We start from the raw sequence: 24197 nt of genomic DNA on the forward strand, positions 1-24197 counted from the left end.
ACAGTAAAATCTGGAGCGCCGATTCAACTCTGAAAGAGTAAAGATTGTACCAGCAACACTATCGTACGGAATGTGACTCACTTTCATACTTTAATTACTCGTGGTGTGTGTGTTTGTGTGTGCGTGTGCGTGCATGCGTGCGCGCGTGTGTGTGCGGTGTGCGTGCGTGCGTGCGTGCGTGCGTGCGTGCGTGCGTGCCCCACCATTTGTTTCTCCTGTTTCTCCAGGGCTGCTCTGTCTCTGGTGATCTGTCTCTGCGTGCCTCGCAGCTCCTTGGACTGCTCCTTGATAATGTCTTCCACAGAGAACAAGAGAAGAAGAATACAAAAAGAGAGATCAGCTCACAACTTTTCACAGTCTTAAACTCAATTCAAACAGTCCTTCCACAGAGCCGCTTGCATACAAGAACACACACAGTACCTTCAAGTCAACAATGCATCACTAAGCATTGTAAGCTTTAACCCATTTAGAACGGGTACACATTATTGTGTATCATTATTTTATGCTTTAATTATTGTGCCGCGCTGCGAGCTTGTAGATCTGATATTCTTGAAAAATCGTGAAAATTAGAATTTTGACCCGATTCTATAAGGTTTTTTGAAAAACCCTATGTTTCTATGTCAGCAATCTGGCCAGCCATCGTCAAAGAAAAGGTCCTTTTCACTTAAAGGTGATACACCATGAAATTTCACTTTTCCTATTTTAAAACCTTTTTTTGGGGTCCCACTAGCACCTTCTATCCTCACAAAGTCCCATTTCTGACCATTGTGTCTTTCTCTGGTTTTGGGAAGGCGGAGGTTAAAAGCATTCCACAGGTTCTCAAAACAGGCTGTCCAGATTTGCTGCCGTCGCTGACGTCATCGATGGCCGTTTTTGAGGGGGGGGGGGGGGGGGGGGGGGGGGGGGGGGGGCAAAGGTTGTACTGCAGCTGAAAATGCTCTGAGAGCCATTCAAACATGAGAGAGTAATTTAGCCTCAAACCTTTTGAAAAACGTTTTTGGGACATAAACAATATGACATAAATACTTTTTAAATGCATGGTGTATCACCTTTAAATGGAGCTCAGTTAGTCTGTTCTTGAGAGACTACTATGTTGGTGGTGCTCAAACCTTTTCATGTGAAAGACCCCCAAAATTATATTTATTTGGCCACAGACCCGCATCTCAAAATATCTAGTTCCAGGGACCCCCCAGAACAAAATCTGAGTTACAAACGTTCGCTTTGAAAATACATATATTCAAAGATTTGCACACATTTTCATGACATTTTCAAAAATAGCAGATCTACAAGCTCGCAGCGCGGCACTCGGTGCCGTGCTGCGAGCTTGTAGATCCGCTATTTGTCACTGGTTAAAGCATTCAATAATTCTAGGCCTACATTTTAAGGGATCATGATGTTGGGTCTGCAAACAGGCACAACACACAATTTGACAAAGACATTTGCAGAAGCTAAGCTAACATTTTCCACATAATATGTGTGCCACCTGTAGTTACAGCAGAAGTCTATGAATACTAGTCCCATTAAACTAAAGCAACCACAGACACAGCACTCCACGTCCACTGTGCCACCTGCTTAGCCCCTAGGGCTGTGAAAATGTACCAAAAATAGCATTCGAATATTCGCCCGAAAATCCACCGTTGATTCGAATAAATTTGAATATTCGAAAATATCGAATAATTCGAAGCATTCGCACTTCGAAGCTGTTTATTCTAGACAGTCGCTTCTATCGCTTTTTTTTTTTTACTGTGTGCAGGTCCGCGTTGGTCAGGGACGTGCAAAGAATGTTAAGAGAGGCAGGGGCTGACATTTCTAACCTTTTGGTGGACAATTCTCTGTTAAAAGGGCAGGGGCTCAAGCCCCGTTTGATGTATGTGTGCACGTGCCTGCGTTAGAGCAGAATCGGATCGTCTTGCAAAGCGTGCCTCACTCACAGCAGCTGTGATTGAGTTGAGTTGGAACAGCCACGACATGAAATGAGCAATTATAATCACACCAATGGATTATGTTTTGGTTTGAACAAAATTGGGTAGTCTACAAGAGCAGTGTGAGTGACGGAGGAAGTTTTACCGTTACCGCGTGGCTGCGTGCGGGGAGATTGACTCGGTGAGAGAAGAAATCCATGCTTTTTTATAGTGTTTTCGGTGGAGAAGTCTCGTTGTTGTATGCCTTCCCGTCACTACTAAATGAGTCGCCCGTTTCAGCTCGACTCGTTAATCATTCTGAATCAACGTGAGCCAGTTTAAAAGCACTGTGTGTGCACTGCACTGTGCACTGTCTGCGAGGCGGACGAGTGCATCTCTCCACTCCGACATGTGACGGCCAGTGACAGTGTGAAGGGAAAGTGAAGCAGCTGGAGGTTTATTCTTCGCTGTATGACGGTGTCGCTAAATAGGCACCCTTAATGTACAAGCTCACAACGTAATGAACGTATTGGATCAGCGACGTATTGTGGACTTGTAGATCAACCCACTTTTGCAGCAGCGAATGGAGACTTCTGCCTTGCGAGACCAGCCACCTTTTAACGTTCCATGCGCCCAGAATCTCGCGAGAAGTGCGGTAGATTTGTTTTAATTAAATATAAATTAATTCGAAGCTCCATTTTTTACGTTCGAATATTCTTTTATTGTTAACATTCGAACGAATCTTCGAATATAGAATATTCTTTCACACCCCCTGCCCAAAACTGAGCTCTTTAACCCTGCAAGACCCGAATTAATTTCTACTGGCCAAAATGTTTTAAAAAAAAATCAGATGATGTTGTAGGAGTCCTAATCACAGGAAAATGTAATGTTAAAAAATTAATAATGTTTTTTGTAAGGTTTTATAGCCATAAATCATGCTCTAATTTGCATTTTGGGGATATTTTTCACAATAATAACATATGTACATGTTCTAGACATTCTAATGATCACGAAAAACAATATTACAGGCATTTTACTTATGCTTTAGTGAGGAATAGCTTCAGTTAAAAAGTGAGATGGAATTTCAACTTCTCTGGGGGGTGTGAATGTCATTCTCTGTGGGGGGTATTTATATGCAAATATCGTGGCCAATGGCATTGTAATACTAAACAATAGGATTTAATGGTGATGTTAATGTGAAAAAAGAACAGGAAAACTAATTATAACATTTTTTTTAAAGTGATTTAAAAAATGTTGCCAAAAAGCAACGCTGGGCCTTGCAGGGTTAAAAGCTATATGAAGAGAGAACAGTTCAACTGCAGTCAAATCCAACTGTGTCAAAAACATATTTTTTTTAAGCACAGGGATTAAATGAACTGTGTCAGACAAAGAGGGGCAACAACATGCCAGCACCGCATTCCTCATTCACACACTGCTGCAGTGGAATCTGAACCATCTATTCACAGCCTATTAGTCAACGCGGCCCTAAAGTGTGCAATTGTGGTGTGTGTGTGTGTGTGTGTGTGTGTGTGTGTGTGTGTGTGTGTGTGTGTGTGTGTGTGTGTGTGTGTGTGTGTGTGTGTGTGTGTGTGTGTAATGCGTACCATGGAATCATCTGCTGCTACACAGTGAGAAGACATTCACGATGGCTGTTGGAGCAGTTATAAAACGCCCACTGATATCCATTCATTAAAACTGAACAACCCACACGTAGATAATAATATAATAATAATACAAATCTCTTTTACAAGAGTGTCCTGCAAAAGCACATTAAAAACATCACTACTAATCCCTAAGACATATCTTTTGCTAGCTTTAGCACATATTTGGTTTAACTTATTTAGAACGGGTACACACGCACTGCGAGCTTGTAGATCTGCTATTTTTGAAAAATCGTGAAAATTAGAATTTTGACCCGATTCTATAAGTGTATTTTGAAAGTTTTTTTTTTGAAAAACCTATGTTTCTACGTCAGCAATCTGGCCAGCCATCGTCAAAGAAAAGGTCCTTTTCACTTAACTGGAGGTCAGTTAGTCTGTTCTTGAGAGACTACTATGTCAGTGGTTCTCAAACCTTTTCATGTGAAGGACCCCCAAACTGATATTTATTTGGCCACGGACCCCCATCTCAAAATATCTAGTTCCAGGGACCTCCCAGAAGCAAAATTTTAGTTACAAACGTTTGCTTTGAAAATACATATATTCAAAGATTTGCAATTTTGCACACATTTTCACAACTTAAAAAAAAAAAATAGCAGATCTAAAAGCTTGCAGCATGGCACCGTGAGCTTGTATATCTGCTATTTTTCACTGGTTAAAGCATTCAATAATTCTAGGCCTAAATCAAATGGGTAAAAAAAAAAAGGAGGCATAACCCAGTCCTTTTCTATGGTAAATTTAGCATACAAACTAATACATGGGTGAGGAGGGTGTAATAATAAATGGACACGGAGAGTGAGATAATGCATGTCCCAAAGTCACACATTCAACCGTGGTTTATGAGCAGATACCCCCAAATCAGTCGCAAGCCAAGCATGCATTGCACGCACACACACACACACACACACACACACACACACACACACACACACACACACACACACACACACACACACACACACACACACACACACACACACACACACACACACACACACACACACACACACACACATTTGTGAGTGTGTCACATCCCAGAGTTGTAGGAAGGTGTTAACACCCCCGGCCCCACCCTTCACACACCCTGAGGACTCAACACCCCCGGCCCCACCCTTCACACACCCTGAGGACTCAACAGCAGCAATAGAAAGAAAGCACCACAGCAGACATTAGGGCTGTCACGATATGACATTTTACATGACGATTAATTGTCACTCAAATAATTGCGATTAACGATTTAATTGTTTTTGTCGTTGATAATTACATTTCTGTCTGGCTTTTAGGCTTTGAAGTTGCACATGGCAGATATGACAAATAACCTAAATATACAAAGAAATTATGGACATATTTGACAACTTTCTACTTAAAAAATAACATTGATAGTGGAAATAGCCGATCTACAAGCTCACAACGCGTTGCGATGCGACGCGTTGTGAGCTTGTAGATCTGCTATTTCCACTATTTTTTACTTTAAAAAAGATATATATGAAACATTTTCAACATTCACGATTTTGACGATTATGAAAAAGTATCGCGATTATGTAAAATAATTGCGATTTAGACGATTATGTAATAATTGTGACAGCCCTAGCAGACATATTATTACCATTCCCAATTTCACTGATATTGCCGCGAAGCCCCGCTCAGACTCTCTGAAACGGGTTTTCAAAGTGGGTGACGGGGCACCCTGGGGTGCAGTCCAGGGGTGCCGCGAGATCATTTGATAATATTTAGTATCATTTTAAACTTGACGTACAAAGTTATTTTCAGTCAGTTCTGACCAAAATGTCTGTTATCTCAACGCTTCCCTCGCAAAAATAATCACTAAAATATTGTCACTGTCGGGCAGAAACCTCGTCTCTCCAAGTTTCAAATGCGAGGCGTTGTGTGCTTGTAGATCTGCTGTTTTCACTAGTTTAGTACATTTTATAGATGATAAATACAAAACGAACGGTTTGGACATACAAGGTTTCCAGTTTCCACCCGACAACAACGATATGCTATAAATATAAGGTGCTGGGAGTGAAAATTATAATGTAGGGGTGCCTCGGATTGAAAAAATATTCATGGGGTGCCCTGAGACAAAAAAGTTTGGGAACCCCTGCCCTAAAAGATGTGAATTGAGTCCCAGTCGGACCTTACAAAACACAGGCCTAAAGAAGTTACATTTAACTGCATCAAACAAGCTAAAAAGGTCAAGATGTTGTCTTGGAGGTAAAAAAAATAAAAAATAAATCTATTTAATGCTCAAATTAATCTCATTGGGAGTAAATATTATTATAATACAGTAATTTGTGGCAAATTGCGTCACAGGCACAGCGAGGGGAAAACAGTGCATAAAACTATAAGAAAAAAGTATTGCAAAGTGAATAAACTGCTGCCGTGCATGCAACACACACAACCTGCAGTGCACTACCATCATTCCCATAATGATGAGCTCCCGTCATAATTACTGTCATAATTAGAAACTAAGAAAACTATGAATAAAAACTAAATAAACTGTGAATGAAACTCTGCCAAAGTCCAGAGGGTCTTGGGAGTCCTCGAGACACTCGTGAGAGCGAAACGTGCGTGCATACGCACAAGGTGACGCACCGACAACGTACTCGAAGTGGGAGGGATACCACCATACTACAAATACACGTGTGATCTCAGACGCCGCACGCCAAACGAGACCGGATTATACCACACACACACACCACCCACCCACCCACCCACCCACCTCGGGCAACCCCTGGTGCGCCGCTGCACCCACAGAGCAAAACAAGAGGAGCGAGGCGTTACTGGACAAACAGTGAAGAACTTCACTCAGGAGTTAAAAAGGCACCGACTCACAAGTAAGTCCTAGGGTTCCCACACATCTTTCTTTACCAATTCATTTCCAAAACCTTTCCAAGACTATTTAACCCGATTTCCAGGACTATATAACAATAATTCAGCTCAATAACGAGTCGCTTACTCTAAAGCGCAAATAATCATATTTCAACTGGGGACCCCAGCACCCTGACAAGCACTAAGAGTAGAGGAATTTTGTATAACATGGTATTATTGTGAAAATAGCCGATCTACATGCCCACAACGCCTTGCGTTGCGACGAGGCGTTGTGGGCATGAAGATCTGCTATTTTCACAATTTCTGCCTCTAATATGAGACAATTTAGCCAATGTTTAATATGTCATTTCAGAGGTATTAACACAATCAATAACTAAAGACAATGCATAGCCATTTTTTCCAGGACCTTCCAGGACCCTTGATCAATTCCAAAACGTTTCCAGTACTGGGGGGCCAGATTCAGATTTAAGGCTGTCACGATTATGACATTTTACATGACGATTAATTGTCACTCAAGCAATTGCGATTAACGATTTAATTGTGTTTTTGTCGTTGACAATTACATTTCTGTAAGGCTTGTAGGCTTTGAATTTGCACATGGTAGATATGACACATAACCTAAATATACAAAGAAATTACTGACATATTTGATAACTTTAGACTTAAAAAAGAACATTGATAGTGGAAATAGCCGATCTACAAGCTCACAACGCGATGCGATGCGTTGTGAGCTTGTAGATCTGCTATTTCCACTATTTTTGACTTTTAAAAAAAAAATATATGAACATTTTCCAACATGGAAACGATTATGACGATTATGAAAAATAATCACGATTATGTCAAATAATCGCGATTAGACGATTATGTAATAATTGTGACAGCCCTAGGGACAAGGCAGAATATGCATTTGGGTAAAACCTTTCGCTTTCACCGATACATAGCAAAGGATGACAGCCAGTGGACTGGATATTATCCATTGATCCACGGGGCAAACGTATTTAAAACTGACATGTGCCGTCTGTCTTTTAATCTGGTCCATAACGTTGATCTAATGAGTGTTTGAGACAGAATAATTGATCCCGAGTTCATTTTAATAACAGATAGTCTTATTGTGCCTTTCGACCTTGTAAGGTTGAAGACCTAATAGCCCGCAGAGAAGCACAAATTAACAGGCTTGTAAGAGAATTCTGACGGGACTGTTTATTATCCAGGGCAATATTAGCATATTCAACCATTTTTAACTGCAGTACTGTTATTTTTAAGAGAGCGAGACGTAAATTCTCAAGTACAGCGCGCGCGCGCGCACGCACGCACACACACACACAAATGCCATGAAATGTTTTTTTTTTTGTAGATCGACTATTCTGTCATTAACTCATTATAACTAATAAAAATAAAAATAAAGTTTTTGTCATTTTGTTAAGAAATAAAACGTCTGTTTAGAAATTAACAATTATATCTAGCAATGCCTAAGCTGTGTTCATGTCTCTTCATAACTACAGCATAGAGCATATGACCTGAGAGGGACATTCACCAGCCACATTCTCAGGTTCTGACTGTAACTGGTAAACTGTGTCCACCCTGCCTTCACACTCCCCAAACAGCCACGCTGTCTGAGAAGAACCTTATCCATACATCATACACCCACACACACACATATTCCATGCACATCTAAAATCTGTCTTGGGATTATGTTGCCATTGTTTTTATTTTATTTTTTCATAGACAGGACCACAATGAAAAAATGTCCTTGGGACTTTAATTAATACTTTTTGTGTTATATTTTTAGCATTATTGTATAATTGTACATCTGTACAATTGTGCAAACTGTCAATACAGTATATTTATGTTCTGTTATTTTTGTTCTATTACTGCATGTTTGTAATGTATCAGCCACTTTGCCAGCCATTTGTGGACAAAAAGTATTTTTTCCTGTTCTGGTTGTATTTCCTCCTTAATTTTGTTAAAGTAATGAAGTTAATTAATTAGTGCTTCAACTTAACATTCTCATATTCCCTTTTAGAACAACTCATTATAGTGTTATTACTGTTCATATTCACAGGTTACTTATTGACCATACTGTAACTCAACTGTACAGCCTCTACCTACTTTAACGTTGCGTTTCCTACCCAATTAAAGTCATTTATAATTTAAGGCAGTGGTTTTCAACCAGTGATCCGCGGGGACCACCGGTGGTCCTTAAGGGGGTTCAGTCCAGGTGGTCGCCAGCTACATGATGGATAGTTGGTAACCAAATGGACCCTTCTAGAAGCCTGTTAAGTTGTGTTAACTCTCCTATCCTGCACATCAATGCAGGAATAATTGTGGGCAAAATCCGACGACAACAAAGTTCTGGGGTCTCTGAGTCTGTGAGAGGCTTTAATCAAACGGTGGTCCGTGGTGGTCCGTGGCTCAAATGCAGAATAGATAATGGACCTTGATATGAAAATGGTTGAACAAAAAAACACTGTTTTTAGGGTATCTATTATATGCTGTATATTCCAGCCAGCTACCAACATAACCATGTTTAATAAGGTATAGTTTTTAACGGACAACAGCAGAACAGGTAGAACTGGATGTTTGACTGCTAAAAACAAGTTAGCTTAGCTTTTATGCTCACAAACTTACCGTCGACCGTCTTCTTCTTGAACAGAGACGCCATGGCGGTAAAAAACAAAACAAAAAACCTTTCTAAATAAGAGGTAAAAACAAAAACTACCTAACTAGTTTAATGAATAATCCTAACAGCGGCTGTCTAACCGCCGCTCACACACACACATACACACATACAGCTGCTGTTTCCTGGTTGTCACTTTGTGTTGACTTGACTTTACAGGCGGGACGTTCGCGAACGACTCGAGTCTTTTGAACGGCTCTTTGGAAATGAACGATGGGATCCGGTTTTTGATTGATTGAAGACTTTATTGTCAGTTTGCATAGGAAAAGGTACAGTTTCATGACGGTACAGTTCACTGGTACAAGGTCTACTAAAAGGAGATCCATGAAAAGACTAAGCTTATTTCCACTGGAAATAAAGGAGTGTGGATCACTAGCATCCTTTAAAATTGCCCTGAAAAACCACTTAGAGGCAGCAGCCGTTCGCAACTGGTAAAAAACCTAGCCCAACCCTACCCTCCCTGCCCCTTCCTTGTATTGTATACTTGTATATTCCTTGTATATACTTACTGTTTGTTTAGATTTACTGTATATTCCTTGTATATACTTACTGTTTGTTTAGATTTACTGTTTTCTTTTATTTGTTTTCCCCCCTTTTCTTTACATATCTACTGCATAGTACTGTGTTCTATTTGTCTGTCATTCAATGTTATATGAGATACTTAAATGGTTTCCTGTTGAAATAAGCTTAGTCTTTTCATGGATCTCCTTTTAGTAGACCTTGTACCAGTGAACTGTACCGTCATGAATCTGTACACTTTCCTATGCAAACTTCTAATAAAGCCTTCAATCAATCAATCAATCAAACCATTGAAGTATCTCATATAACATTGAATGACAGACAAATAGAACACAGTACTATGCAGTAGATATGTAAAGAAAAACAAAAAAGAAAACAGTAAGTCTAAACAAACAGTAGGGAAGCCGTTCCTTTCTAATGAACAATGGTGGGGGAAAAAAACAATAGCCTACTGCAATCAATGTGGAAATACTCTGCCACAAGTAGAAGTTTGGAATGTTAATATAGGCCTACTTGAGTAAAAGTACGAATCAAAATGTAATTAAAGTAGCCTACAAAGTACCAATAGTAGAAAGTAGGCCTATTCATTTTGCAGAAATTGCAGAATGTCCTGCAGGTTTTCCGAAGAATAAAATGTAGAAAAATAATTTGAAAATAGCAGATTAAGGCATTAAGCTCACAATTTCAAAGAGCTTGGCTACTTTCAAATGGAGGCAGGTATGTACCTAAGATGTATGTCAAGAAATAAATGTATAGGCCTATAGGGTTGAAGTTATTTGTAATTATAATCTAAATCTACAAAGTAACTAGCTAACAACCCCAGAAATATCGGGAAAATTGTTAGCTGGGTAACTAGAATGAGCCAGTCTTTTGAACGGCTCTTTGAAAGGAACGGGTCCCAGAGATCCGGCTCACTTCAAAGAACCATAAATCCCATCTCTATAAACGAGTTGAGTTCCTCCTCCATGACGCACTGCTCTGACGTCACCACACGGTGTGGGTCTCCTGCAGTTCTTCAGAGGACCTCCAGGGGGCGCTGCTTCTCCCCGACCATAAAGCACTGGGTTCCAAAACACTGGGTCGGGACCCATTTGTGAGCCGCGGACACATTTGTATGGGTTTCCTACATTTTGTTTTTAATTATTATTATTACACTTGTGAATTATTAAATAAAGGAAACATCTAAGATATTCTATGAATTAGAAAACAAATGTTTTTATTGATTGATATAATATTTTATTAGACAAAAACGGAGAACAGTACAAGTATAGTCAATACAATAAAAAAAAAGTACAGTTAAAGGGATTTTATCGTCTAATTAGGCTTTTATGAACACCTTGAACAGTTTTTAATTTGCTTAATTCAATATTTAGATATTTGATGTAAATGTTACCTGGCCCTCCAGGCCCAGGGCCTCTCCCCACCCACACCCATTGTAACTTCAAACTTCATTTTAACCATGATAGATTCATTAAAAACACCCATAATCTTTTCTGGTGACTCATACTACCCTCCTAATATGTGAGCAGGATAACTTTTTTTCATTTATTTTTAATAATTATTCCTTGTATTACATTTTTTCCATTTTCCCAAATAATTATTAAAAATTAAATGAAAAAAGTTAACGAAAAAACACAGCCTGCTCACGTAGGCCTATTAGGAGGGTAATATGAGTCACCAGAAAAAAATAATGGGTGATTTTAATGAATCTATCATGGTTAAAATGGAGTTTGAAGTTACAATGGGTGTGTATGGGGAGAAAAAAAAGCCCATACGGTGTTTCCCTGTTGAAAGTGGAATCTCCCTTTAAACACCCTGCCTAAAAGGAGCATCCCAAATAAGTCCTTATAAGGTCTTGTTCAAGGACAAAAGAACAAATAGCAAGCAAAAAAAAGAAGAAAAAAAAAACATTCAAAAATCACACATGTAAAAACACTGTGTTGTACAGGGTAGGGGAAAACAAGGGGTGGGCTAAGGTGTGGGGGGGGGGGGGTTGCTGGGAGAAATAGGCTAGAGAAAATAGAAGATCTTCTGTACAAGCTCATAACGTGGGTCTTGAGCTAAAGAGTTTGGGAACCACGTTGTTATAAAGGCAAGAACAAGGAGCACTAACTGCAGCAGCACAGCCCAAATAGTTTTACCATTTGGTGTAATTTCATTTTCTTTTAGTTTTTTAACTAAATAAATGAATGAAAATGAAAAATATTTTAGAGTGGTACTGATGATAATGACACAGTTGCTACTGGCTTTATGAACTTGACAGAATGTTCAATCTTACTTTTTACCTTCAGTCTTTCTCTCTCTCTCTCTCTGTCTCTCTGTCTCTCTGTCTCTCCATTAGACATCTGTGCACATAGTCTGATACATCTGTGGCTCTGGCAGCTACAGCAATATGACTGAGAGTGTTGACAAGATCCTATGAGAATGAAAAGTATCATAAAGCTATCCACAGAGGGAGTTACTGCCCATAAAATTAGGCCCCCGCGGCTTTACATTCTGTCATAAATTCTTTTCTTTCTCTAATTTTCTCTCCCCCAGTTTTTTCTTTTGTAGTCGGCTGCCGTCTATCCCAAGAGGTCAGTGTGCCTCGACGTGTTGTCAGTATCATATTCATAGAATTCTTCTCTCCTCCACATATTGACGCTGAGAGCCACTTCAAGAGCGGTGCGAAACACTTGAACCATAACCAACTCAATTCGGTGAAAATGCCTCCCTTTTCCCCCCACTGATTTCTAGGCCAGGGGACACACAAGAGACGAGACAAGACAAGGGGGTGTGGGGGTGGGGTACTCGTGTGGCGAGTTTGGCCCCCGTACCAAACAATGTTGCCAAGTTTTCTTAGTGGGAGCAGATTGAGGAGAGAGAGAGAGAGAGAGAGAGAGAGGTGACTTTGAGAGAGGAAGAGGATGGGTAGCCCTCAGCTCTATCGCTGTCTCTGAGGAGGTGTGTGTGTGTGTGTGTGTGTGTGTGTGTGTGTGTGTGTGTGTGTGTGTGTGCGTGCGTGCGTGCATGTGTGTGCGTGCATGACTGCATGTGTGCGTGTGTGTGCGTGTGTGATCCTGAGGCGTTGTTCTTGTTAAGGTTATTAGGGAAGATGTTTGGCTCTAATCAGCGGAGGACTGCGGGGACCGTCGCTAAACGGCCTCATCACTGAGAAAGCCCCATCGGTGATAAATCTACCCCCCCGAGCACCCAGAGCACTCCAGCAGAGGGCCCGGGCCGTGCCCAGCCCAGAGCCAATACTCTACTTTCAGTTTGAAACCATGGGACGTGCTGGGCCCCTGATTCAGCCCAGGAAAAAGAGTTGGAGAGGCCCTCATTGCGTGCTATAGAGAGAGATCTCTCTCTATAGCGCTGCTGCTGCTACTCAAAGATTTGCCATTTCAGATCATGATAAGTGACAAGCCAGTGGGCCAATTGCTGTACATGAGTTATATTTCGTCGTTGTCGGGTGGAAACCTTGTATGTCCAAAACCGTTTGTTTTGTATTTATCATTTTAAAAATGATTTAAACTTGTGAAAACAGCCGATCTACAAGCACACAACGCCTCGCGCCGCGAGGCGTTGTGTGCTTGTAGATCTGCTGTTTTCACTACTTTTGTGCAATGGGCACGGCCTTGTATGATGAAGCAGGGCTTTGCTTTGCGAAAAAAAATATAAATTTGAAACTTGGAGATACGAGGTTTCTGCCCGACAGTGACGGTTTACTTTGTTGGCTGCCCAGCCCCCAAAATGGAACGAAGGCCGACATTTTATTTATATTTATTTTCCTAATGGCCGGCCTGGACCGGCCGGGAATGGGAGTTGTCCCGCTTTTCCCAATGGCCAGCACGTCCCTGTTTGAAACTATTAGAAATGTGAGCTTCCAACAGAGGAAGTGATACAGAGAAGGGTAAATCTGTTCCCGGGAATTCACTAATGGTGTGTTTGTTGTAAAAGAAAATGTATGTGTACTCCTCTCTTCCCTTTCTTTCTTTCTTCCTTTCTTCTTCTTTATCTCTTTCTTTTTTTTTTCACTAATAATTTTTATCCCACGATTTTGCAACCCATTTTCACCTGCAGTGCCAATTGCCTATGTAATCCTGGGCTCTGCTCTCCCTCTGCCGCACCTGGGGAGACAACGGACTGACCTCATGCTTCCTTCAATGCATGAGTAGTCCAAGTTGTTTCTTTTCACCTGACAGGGGGGGATTTCACCGGGATGGACATATAGCGCATGGAAGGAACACGTTATTCCAACCAGTTCCTTTCCCCTCCATCAAGCGCCCACGGCCGGCCAGGGGGAGGCATTATTGAGACCAGGATTACTGCATGTTTTTGTGAGGGTATCGACCCTAGGAGACATGGGGAGAACATGCAAACTCCACAAAGAAAGGCCCTAGTATCGCCCTATCTCTTTCTTGATAGTTTTTAATATCTAATGGCAAAACATTCCATCCATCCACGGATACCCATCCATCCACGATGCATCTAGCAGCTTGTATACAGGTCAAGTGTCCGGCCTGGGGCATGAGCCAAAAGAGTAATGGGGGTTGATACGTTCCATCCCACACACGCAGTTAGTTCACTGTTTTATTCCTTCATTCTCCTTCTTTCTTTCTTTCTTTCTTTCTATCCTTCGTTCTTCTCTTTAATAGTCTATTTCCCCCCCTCTTGTTCCATGTCATCACTTTTTCCTCTGCACTCCATCGAGCCATTTCACCACCTCTCGCTGTGATCGTGCCTGGGGCGAGCAGACGTTTAATGTTAACGCGCTAACTACAGAGCAGTGTAGACACACAGTGGAGAGAGACACACGCTCATGTGTGAAATGAGATCGGTGTTACAATCAGTGGGAGATGCCGCTATAAAGCAGCTCAAGGCAGGGGCGTCACAAGGGGGGAGGAAAGTGGGACAAAGTTACCAGGTCCCAAGGTGGAGGGGCCTTAGTAACTTTAGACTTTTCAAAAATAGCAGATATACAAGCTTGTAGATCTGCTATTTTTGAAAAGTTGTGAAAATGTGTGCAAATCTTTGAATATATGTATTTTTGTAACTCAAATTTTGCTCCTGGGGTGGGGGGGGTCCCTGGAACTAAATATTTTGAGATGGGGGTCCGTGGGCGTGGCCAAATACACATCATCTTGGGGGTCCTTGACATGAAAAAGTTTGAGCGCCACTGACATGGAAACATCGGTTTCTTGCACACATTTTCACCATTTTTCAAAAATAGCAGATCTACAAGCTCGCAGCGCGGCACTCGGTGGCGCGCTGTGAGCTTGTATATCTGCTATTTTTCAACAGGTAACATTCATGGGGGGGGCCCACAGTGAATCCTTGTACCCAGGGCCCAGAATCTGGTGTGACGCCCCTGGCTCAAGGTCTGAGCTTTGAGGTATCAGCTCAACACGATGGCACACATTCCTCCACAGATGAGTGTATTATGTGTAACACGGCTTCTCCTCCTCCTCCTTACAGATCAGCCGCTCGTGCAGGCTACATCAAAGCATCAAGGACCAGACCCCGGAGGGAACAAATCCTTGGATGTCATCATATACAAACAATCATCATTTGTATTATTTATCGTTTTGTCTTTTTTTCTTTTTACAGAGTTATGATTTCACACCAGCGAGCGATAAGGTGTGCATGTTTTACGCAAGCTGTAGGACATGACTGCCAGAACCTGTGTTTATTCTATAAATCTTGATCTGTAATATGAAGGGACTGTCATTGTGTGCATTGCCTGTGATATACATACAGTAGTTCCTCGCAGTAATGTGGCAGTGATGGGGGACTCTGACATGTAACAAGGCTAAGTTATGTCCGTATGCAAACATGGATGGACGCGAAGGCCGGGACGTTGGTGGTGATGATGATGATGATGATGATGATGGGCAGCTTGGGATTTCAACGGCCCTTCTCCCCTCTGATGGATGGATGTCTCACTGCTACGCTGATGGAGGGGGGGGGGGGATACGCCAGAGGGGAGAAGACACTGGTTTACGAGGCTAAGAAGACACGGGGAAGAACAGGGTGAAAGTCACCGAGGAGAAAGGAAAGGAAAGACACAGAACATTAAGTAAAAGAAAACATGAAAACCAAAGAAAAGATGAATTGCACTTTATTCTACTTCTATTCTCAGTTGCATTGATGGGCCTGCACCGGCACGTGCACACATAGACATCAAAGGGGGCTTGAGCCCCAGCCCTTTTACCTGTCTATAAAAAGTGCCCTCTCCAGACCATGAATGCTGTTTTTACTATGGTGAAAGAAGTGCAAATGTCCCCCCTTTCCGTGCCATATACCTGAAGGCAGCGTTCAAGAGAATTGCCTTGTCCAAACTCTCCTGAACTTGAACACAGCATCTTATTTTGAAAGAATTGCCCTCTTTCTGTAGAAATCCATGCTGTACGCCACATCTCCAGAATTGACTTCATTATGCTTAGCTTAGTGTGGTATCAAGTACCGAAAATAGCTGACCTCCAAGCTCAGCTGCGACGCACTGTGAGCTTGGAGGTCTGCTATTTTCAATATTTTCACCAAAGGCCCTTTGGCACATTTCAGCCCTGCCTCCCTAACATTCTCTGCACGTCCCTGGGCCTGCACAATTAACTCATTTCCTGCTATCCCCGTCCAAACCGGAGGTTTCCCGGTGTACCGCGCTGCCATGCCCGTAGATCCCTGAAATGTAATTAGCTTTAATCATTATGAAACAATTAAAAGTATGATCACTGTATATAGCCGTTTCTGACTCTTTAGGCCCGCCTCCTAACTGTATCCGGCCGTATTTCCTGTTTTGACGGGACCTAGGTTTCCATATCCGGTCTGAGGCCGCGTCATAGCTCCGATCCCATAGGTTTGCATTGTAAACAAAGGAAGGAGCTGCACGGCCATAACATCTTTTTTTTTTCACGCAGTATTTGGAAGCTGTTTGATTCTTTTACCCGCCTGGCATATGATCTGCACACAGATCGTCTGTATGTGCGCGCACGTGCCCTCGCAGGACCATAGCGCACAGCTCAGCGTTTTACATGAGTTTTTCTGTAAACAGTGCCAGATTCGGCCTAACAACGGATATTTCTTTTTCCAATGAGATTGTATTTTTTAGAAAGCTGTGGTCCGGTCTGCAACGCCGGTACATGTTACATGCACAGATCGTGTGCGATGCGTGCACGACTGCACGTGCCCACGTTAAAAGGTAAGGACAATTTGGCAGTTGCTGAGTTCAGGCTATGTTTAAAATGGCAGAGAAAAAGTTAAGAATGTCACCCATGTTGCTTGTAATGTGATTCGACAATAATGTTTGATTGTGATTCTGATAAGGGATATGAAACCCATCATAGACAGACCAAAAGTAGATCACGACAGAGAGAGATGCAGATCAGAGCTGAGAGGAAACAGACCTTGGCTTTATGAAAGACCGCGGGGGTCCAGAGAGAGAGAGAGAGAGAGAGAGAGAGAGAGAGAGAGAGAGAGAGAGGGAGAGGGAGAGAGAGAGAGAGAGAGAGAGAGAGAGAGAGAGAGAGAGAGAGAGGGTGGCGAGGAGAAGCGGAGGGAGTGATGTAGCACAGGGGCGTCAATTGGGTATGGCAGGGGTATGCAGCTGCCATACCCTGGGTCCAGGGGGGAAAATAAAAGTTACTTTTAAATATAATTCCATGAATGTCTCTTTGTTAAATTACAGTAAAATAAAGTGCAAATCTGAACAAAATGGTCACTTTAACAAGGTATTATACTTATATTCTCCACACTTAATTCTCCCCATCTTGGCAGAATGGTATATTCCCAGGTTCCGCAGGTCAGCTGCACATGTGCAATGCATTATTGTTACTTGTGGCACGTTTACTAACATGCCAAGTTTAGCTGCACTTGAACAACCGTTCCAGGCTGCCATGTCCAGCCCAAGAAACCGTAGAAAACCTGCGTAAAAAACTGACAAAACTGACAAAACTTTTTTTTTAGACATTGTGAAAATAGACGATCTACATGCTCACAACGCCTCGCAGCGCGAGGCGTTGTGAGCATGTAGATCTGCTATTTTCACAATAGCACCGTGTTATACAAAATGCAATGCCTCTTTTCCATGAGGACTCCCATCTTTTGCCATACCCTAGCTTTTTGCTGAACTGACGCCACTGATGTAGCAGCAGGGGGACAGTAGAGGACATGGACTGGGGGAGAGAGTGGCGGGTGAGCTAATAAATCGACTGAGTGACTCCGCTCTCGCTGCCTGTGGGAGGAGGAGGCTACCGGCGCTCACCGCTACAGCACAGCACAGGGGAATTGTTGATAATGAGAGATTATTGGCCCTGTAGTGTTCGCTCATCACCACCACCGCACAAACCACAACCCCCCCCCCCCCCCCCCAGCAGACGGCCAGTGAACACACACACGTGCAGACACACACACAACCACTCACACTACACACACGCACACGCACACACACACGCACACGCACACGCACACGCACACACACACACACACACACACACACACACACACACACACACACACGCACACACACACACACACACACACACACACACGCACGCACACGCACATCTTGCATGTATACCGAGATGTAAGTGTAGCTACAGTGTACTAGTAGTACTACTGAATTTCCATAACAGAAATAAAACAACTGCTGTCATTACTGCTGTCTCTGCTGATGATTGTGTAAATAAGGAAAATAAGATGATTGAGATTAAACACAGAATCTTGATCATTTTATTATTCCAAGGGTATCAATACTGAGTGTTAAACAGAAACACAGACACGCACGCACGCACGCACGCACACACACACGCACGCACACAAACACGCACGCACGCACGCACGCACATGCACACAAGTGCACACACTACATGACATATCGGCGGAACCCGTTTGCCTGAGGAAGCCAATCTGTCTGAGGGTCTATCCTACATGTGTCCCCCCATGGCCTCCCCAGAGGCCCCTCTGCCCTGAGGCCTGTCTGTGACCATAAGAACAGGGCTACTCCTACTCCCAGCAGGGCCCCGGCCACAGGCACATCATTAGCATGGCGGAATCATAGAGTCATTACAACTGGAAGGGCAACGGAGGACGAGTCCTTCGGTCCACGGAGGAAAAAAGGTGGTGGTGGTGGTGGAGGTGGTGGTGGGGGGGGGGGGGGGGGGGGGGTGGTCCTGCAGTCAGAAGTGGAAGAGGGGAAACGGGACACAGAGAAACAGACGGGTAAACGCACGAAGACGTGGACATGCATGCTGATGTACTGCATGCATATGCTAACTGTACATACTGCCCATACATGGGCAAGTGGCAGCCCGGGGGACACATGCGGTAGGGGCGGCATAGCTCAGGGGTAGAGAAACCGTTATTAGAGCACGAATGGTTCCCAGTTCGAATCCGGGCTCCCCCTGAGTTAATGTCGATGAGTCCTTGAGCAAGACTCTGAACCCCTAGTTGCTCCCGATGAGCAGGTTGGTGCCTTGCATGGTTTCCTCCGCCACCGGTGTATGAAATTCTTATGAATGTGTGTGTGAATGGGTGAATGTAATGCACAATCTATGTAAAGCGCCTTGGATAAAAAGCGCTATATAAATGCACCATTTACCATTTAAAAATAGCAGATCTAAGCTCAAAACACATCGCAGTGTGATGCGTTTTGAGCTTGTAGATCTGCTATTTTTGCTTCTTTTGTATGAGAATGACAAAGTAGGACGTAACGATATGCAATGTGGCCCTCTGGAGTGAAGGTGGAAAAATAGTGGCCATTAAAATTGTTAGGTCTTTGATGCATCAAGATCAGTCTGTACTAGTTCTACTTGGTGAGCAAGAAACCATACTTTTACTTCAGTTGCTCTAGGCTTTGATTGCATTTCAATAAAACCATATTTGATCAACATAATGATCACCCACATTTACTGTTTATAGGGAATTTATATTATTACAAACCAAACAGATCTTTATTTCCAAAGCAATGGATGAATGTGATGGCTGTTCTGATCTGCTTGTGCTCTTTCTGCGCTCATGCACTGAGAGCCGATTTTAGCGTGATATACTTTTATTGGGAGACAATAATGAGCACCAGCAAATGAAAGCAGACATTCCAGTGAATATGGACACTATGGATATTAAATTTAAATTGTTTGTTCAAAATTGACAGAGTAATGGCCGAGTCAAATTGCAAGTGGTCTTGGCAGTGGTCACAATAACTGGATTTATAGGCACGCTTGCAGTGGTGTAAAGTAATGAATCTAGGGTTGCGATACCTCCCATAGGGATGCAAAATGTTTTTTTTAATTTTAATTTTTTTGCTATCTGATTGTATTAAACAACGTCAAACTCACCAATGTTGCGGCTCTATGTAAAGCTTCAATTATGCTCTTTCTATCTGCGTGTTTGTTTCAGAAAAATACACAATCATGCTCTGATGTCACTGTGATGTCAAGGGAACCACTCTACCAGAATGGGTTTGCCGCTCTGACATCACGCTCTCGCTTCACTGTGATGTCACACTAACAGAATCCCTTTTATGCCCATATATGGAGTTCCCTGATGTCATCAATATTAATGATGCTCTCTTAGAGAGATCTCTGTGATGCCAGGGGGAACAAATCCATTTTATGCCCATATATGGAGATATGGAGATCCCTGTGATGCCAGGGGGAACAAATCCCTTTTATGCCCATATATGGAGATATATGAGTTATGCCCGTTTAAAGTTTGAATTTTCAAACGGTTCTCATAGCGCGCCCCTTTTGCCAATTGGAATAAAATTGGTTTCAGTGATATTCGGACTAACCCTCTACAACTTTGCCAAATGTCATGAACATGTGAGTTTGCATACATGTATCTTGTTATAGTCAATCACTAGATCAGTATGCAATAAAAACATTGAAAATGTCCATTTAGTTGTCCATTAAAGGTATATTCAGTGATTGTATTTCATTCAAATAAAAATGCAGTTGGTACATTTTCCATTCATTCTCCTCACTAGAATGTCTGTGCTGACCATTGAAGGACTTCCACCATGGCCCATGTTGCGAGCATAGCTAGATTCGGTTTTCAGAGGTGGCTAGCCAGTCCTCGATCAATCAGGGTAGAGTATGGCCGTAGTTATGTTATGATGTTTAGTTATGATGGTCAAAATAAAAGTTTTGAGAACCACAGTCGCTCTGAATTAAGGATGTCTGCTAAATGCCTATAGATTGTAAACTACTGAACTCAATAAAATGCCACAGTCTAGTAAATCGGTATCATACATATCCTGAAGCTAGCCTCGCGTAGCCAGGCTTACTCATCTGCGAAGAGAAAAGCCTGGTGACAATAGAAGGCAGAAGACGTGAAGAGGGGGGGGGCTGAATTTTCCCGGAAGCTGTATTTTTGTCACAGTGCGGTGTTCCTGCAAACGTATTCCCTGCACGAAAAAAGCTGGTCTACGTCTCCTGCATTGATTCAAGCAATGTTACACCTATTCAGAGTGAGTTAAGAGCTACAATCTATTTTAGTTTTTTCGCTGGGGAATGTAAACAGACCCGCATCGCATGACGTAACTTCCGTTAACCGCAGCACTTCCGTCACACACTTCAAGCCCTATTGTCAACAGGGTGTCCTGAAGCTGGAGACGTAGGCCTACCGATGTTCAGTGATTGGGTCTAATGATCAAAACGAGAACATTATAATGGTGTAAAAAATCTATAAAAAAACTAAACATTTCCACGCTGTAAGGCCAGTAAGGGACAAGATGACCCCCGGCCACTTTCATTATCACTGAATACACCTTTAATACTGTAGTGTAGTCATGACTCATGTCCAGCAAGTAAGGGGAAGGTTGTGTGTGTGTGTGTGTGTGTGTGTGTGTGTGTGTGTGTGTGTGTGTGTGTGTGTGTGTGTGCGCGCGCACACGCGATGGCGATGTGTGCATGTGTGCGTGTATGACCATGTATGCTCTAGCTGAGTCCACAGAAGTTCCTTTGCTCACCACTAGGGGGGAGTACCCTCAAGCCCTTACCATGTTGACTTCACCTAAATCCGTGAGTTTAGGGGGGAGATTGGAATTTGGCCGATGAATCGTGCTGTAGCAGTGGGTGGAGAGTGGGTGGGTCCTGGTCAGCCTATAACTGAGCATTGTTCTGTTCTGTGTTGATCTGGGACAGTCTAGTAGGAACAGGCTGTCTATCAAGTCATCATTACCAGTGTTCTGCTGAACTCAACGATAGGCTATACTAGGCTACCAAACGTTGACTCATCCAAGTGGACCTGAAGGAGAGGAAGTGTGTCCTAAAAGAGAGATGTCCTCCAACAGCTTTTTAACTGCGTCAGAAGAAGTCATGCTGAAGCAGCCTGTGATTAAGTTACACAGAATAGGTTTGTGAATGTTTTTAATATGTCACAGTAGGCCTACATTGTTGCACTGGTTTACTATAGACTCAAGTAAATACTGAATTATTAAGATACAATTTCATATTAATTCGTTAGAAAATACATAGTTATACATTTGAGGTTTATAAATTAATAAGTTCAACTGCGGCCATTTTGGGAAATAACTTAAGTTGACGGTGAAAATGGCGAGAGCAAATCTCTTGCCTCTCTTTGGTCTCGGTGAAATGCAAGCTGGACACGCCCATTCCCTGATAATGAATCCAGACGCACGGTCACGGGCAGCGGTGGAAACAGTACTCATATTTTGTAGGCTACTCAAGTAAAAGTATCGACAACAAGTAAAAGTATCGATACTGCAATGTAGAAATACTCTGTTAATGTCCATCACACCAGGGATGTGCTGGCCATTGGGAAAAGCGGGACAACTCCCGAACGGCCGGTTCATTCCCGGCCGGCCATTAGGAAAAAAAATAAAAATAAAATGTCGGCCTTCGTTCCATTTTGGCGGCTGCATGGCGGCCAACAAAGTAAATCGTCACTGTCGGGCAGAAACCTTGTATCTCCAAGTTTCAAATGTATATGTTTCTTCGCAGAGCAAAGCCATGCTTCATCATACAAGGCCGTTGCACAAAAGTAGTGAAAACAGCAGATCTACAAGCACACAACGCCTCTCGGTGCGAGGCGTTGTGTGCTTGTAGATCGGCTGTTTTCACTAGTTTAAATCGTTTTTAAAATGATAAATACAAAACAAACGGTTTTGGACATACAAGGTTTCCACCCGACAACGACGAAATATAACTCATGTACAGTAATTGGCCCACTGGCTTGCCACTTGTCATGATCTGAAATGGCAAATCTTTTGAGTAGCAGCAGCGCTATAGAGAGAGATCTCTCTCTATAACGCGCAATGAGGGCCTCTCCGACTCTTTTTCCCGGGCTGAATCAGGGGCCCAGCACGTCCCTGGTGGAGAACGACACCGCGGGGGATGCAACGATTATAGATTTTGATGGTGCAATTACAGTCTGTGCAAAAAAAAAAAAAAAAAAAAAAATCACGGCTCCGTGAACATTATGCAATTCACGACACAACGCGACAGATGTATAAGATCGCGCGAGAATTCTTTAATTGGTGGTTTCATTGCATCAATTCCCCACATTTCTTTCCTTGTCCGCTGGGTCTGGCCTCCTCTAAGTTCATTGACGTTATTTCACTCAGTCATTAGCCTTTGCTGTGTCCGCACCGTCTCTCGTCTGCCATCTGCTCATCGCATACGCTATCGCCTCCCCTCCCCTCCCCTCCCCTCCCCTCCCCTCCCCTCCCCTCCCATCCTCTGCCTCAGCTCTGCCCTTGTCTTTTCTCCCCCTCGGTGACATCCATTTGATCATATCCTCATCTCCGCTCTGTCCGGCTTCTCATCGTCTTCCACCTTCAGGGCCCACATCTCACTTCCGCACGCCAAGCAGCTTCTGACGCAGGCTGAGTTCACTTGTCACCTTTCATGGCGTGTTCAGAGACGTCGGGCCGCTCGGACGTCAGGAAATGGACGAGTTTCCTTGAATGCCTTCCATCTGCTCTGGACCGCTTCCGGCATGACACCAAGAGATGGCAGGAGCCGTCCACCCACTCTGTATGTCTCTTCATCTTCATCTTCTACTGAAACATTCAACGAGACGACTGCAGTTGATTCATAACGCTGCTGCTTGAGTCCTCCTCGCTACTACCAACAAAGTTGATCATATCGCCGGTCCTTATATCTACATTATGAATTAACCACTTAAGCCCTATCTAAAATCTATACTGAAAATAGCAAATCTACAATCTATGTGGTGTGACCGAGTTCAGACCCCTGTGTGACCGTGGTCATGAATAGTTTAAATGGTAAAAGGATTGATTGATTGATTGATTGATTGATTGATTGATTGATTGATTGATTGAAGAATTTATTAGGAGTTTGCAATAGAAAAAAGTACAGTTTCATGACAGTACAAATCACTGGTACAAGGTCAACTAAAAGGAGATCCTAGAAAGGCGAGGCGTATTTCCACAGGAACCACACTTTAAGTATCTCATATAACATTGAAAGACAGACGGATATAGAACATAGTACTTTATCTAGGATAATATCAGTTTCAAAAGCATAACATCAAATACAAAGGCAGAAAAAAGGGTGCAGGGAGCATGGGGGCTTAGTCTATTTACAAGTCACGGGTAGCAGCCGGGATTTGCTCTCCTTTAAGGCTTGTGGACTGAATTAACGTTTCCCC

At 42.8% G+C, this 24197-nt stretch overlaps 2 protein-coding genes across 3 annotated transcripts in view; one reads left to right on the forward strand and one right to left on the reverse strand.

Moving 5' to 3' along the window:
* Positions 1-9189, reverse strand: part of chmp2ba (charged multivesicular body protein 2Ba) — a 30368-nt gene extending 21179 nt beyond the window's left edge. Inside the window, exons 1-2 of the mRNA XM_080752997.1 lie at positions 9020-9189; positions 204-295 (exon numbers count right to left, since the gene is read on the reverse strand). Of these exons, the coding sequence (XP_080609123.1) occupies positions 204-295; positions 9020-9053 (126 nt within the window). The 5' untranslated portion in view covers positions 9054-9189. The remainder of the gene's footprint in view (positions 1-203; positions 296-9019) is intronic.
* Positions 9190-21728: 12539 nt separating this feature from the next.
* The window catches only part of LOC308308356 (uncharacterized protein), a 79845-nt gene continuing 77376 nt past the window's right edge, over positions 21729-24197 (forward strand). For both annotated transcript variants that reach the window (XR_013963276.1, XM_080753781.1), the window contains exon 1: positions 21729-21917. Coding sequence is in view for 1 of the 2 variants with exons in the window: in XM_080753781.1 (XP_080609907.1) it covers positions 21842-21917 (76 nt within the window). In the remaining variant the exon portion in view is untranslated. The remainder of the gene's footprint in view (positions 21918-24197) is intronic.

The sequence above is a fragment of the Nannobrachium achirus genome (genome assembly GCF_963921795.1).
Source record: "Nannobrachium achirus genome assembly, chromosome: 22".
Taxonomy (NCBI): Eukaryota; Metazoa; Chordata; class Actinopteri; order Myctophiformes; family Myctophidae; genus Nannobrachium; species Nannobrachium achirus.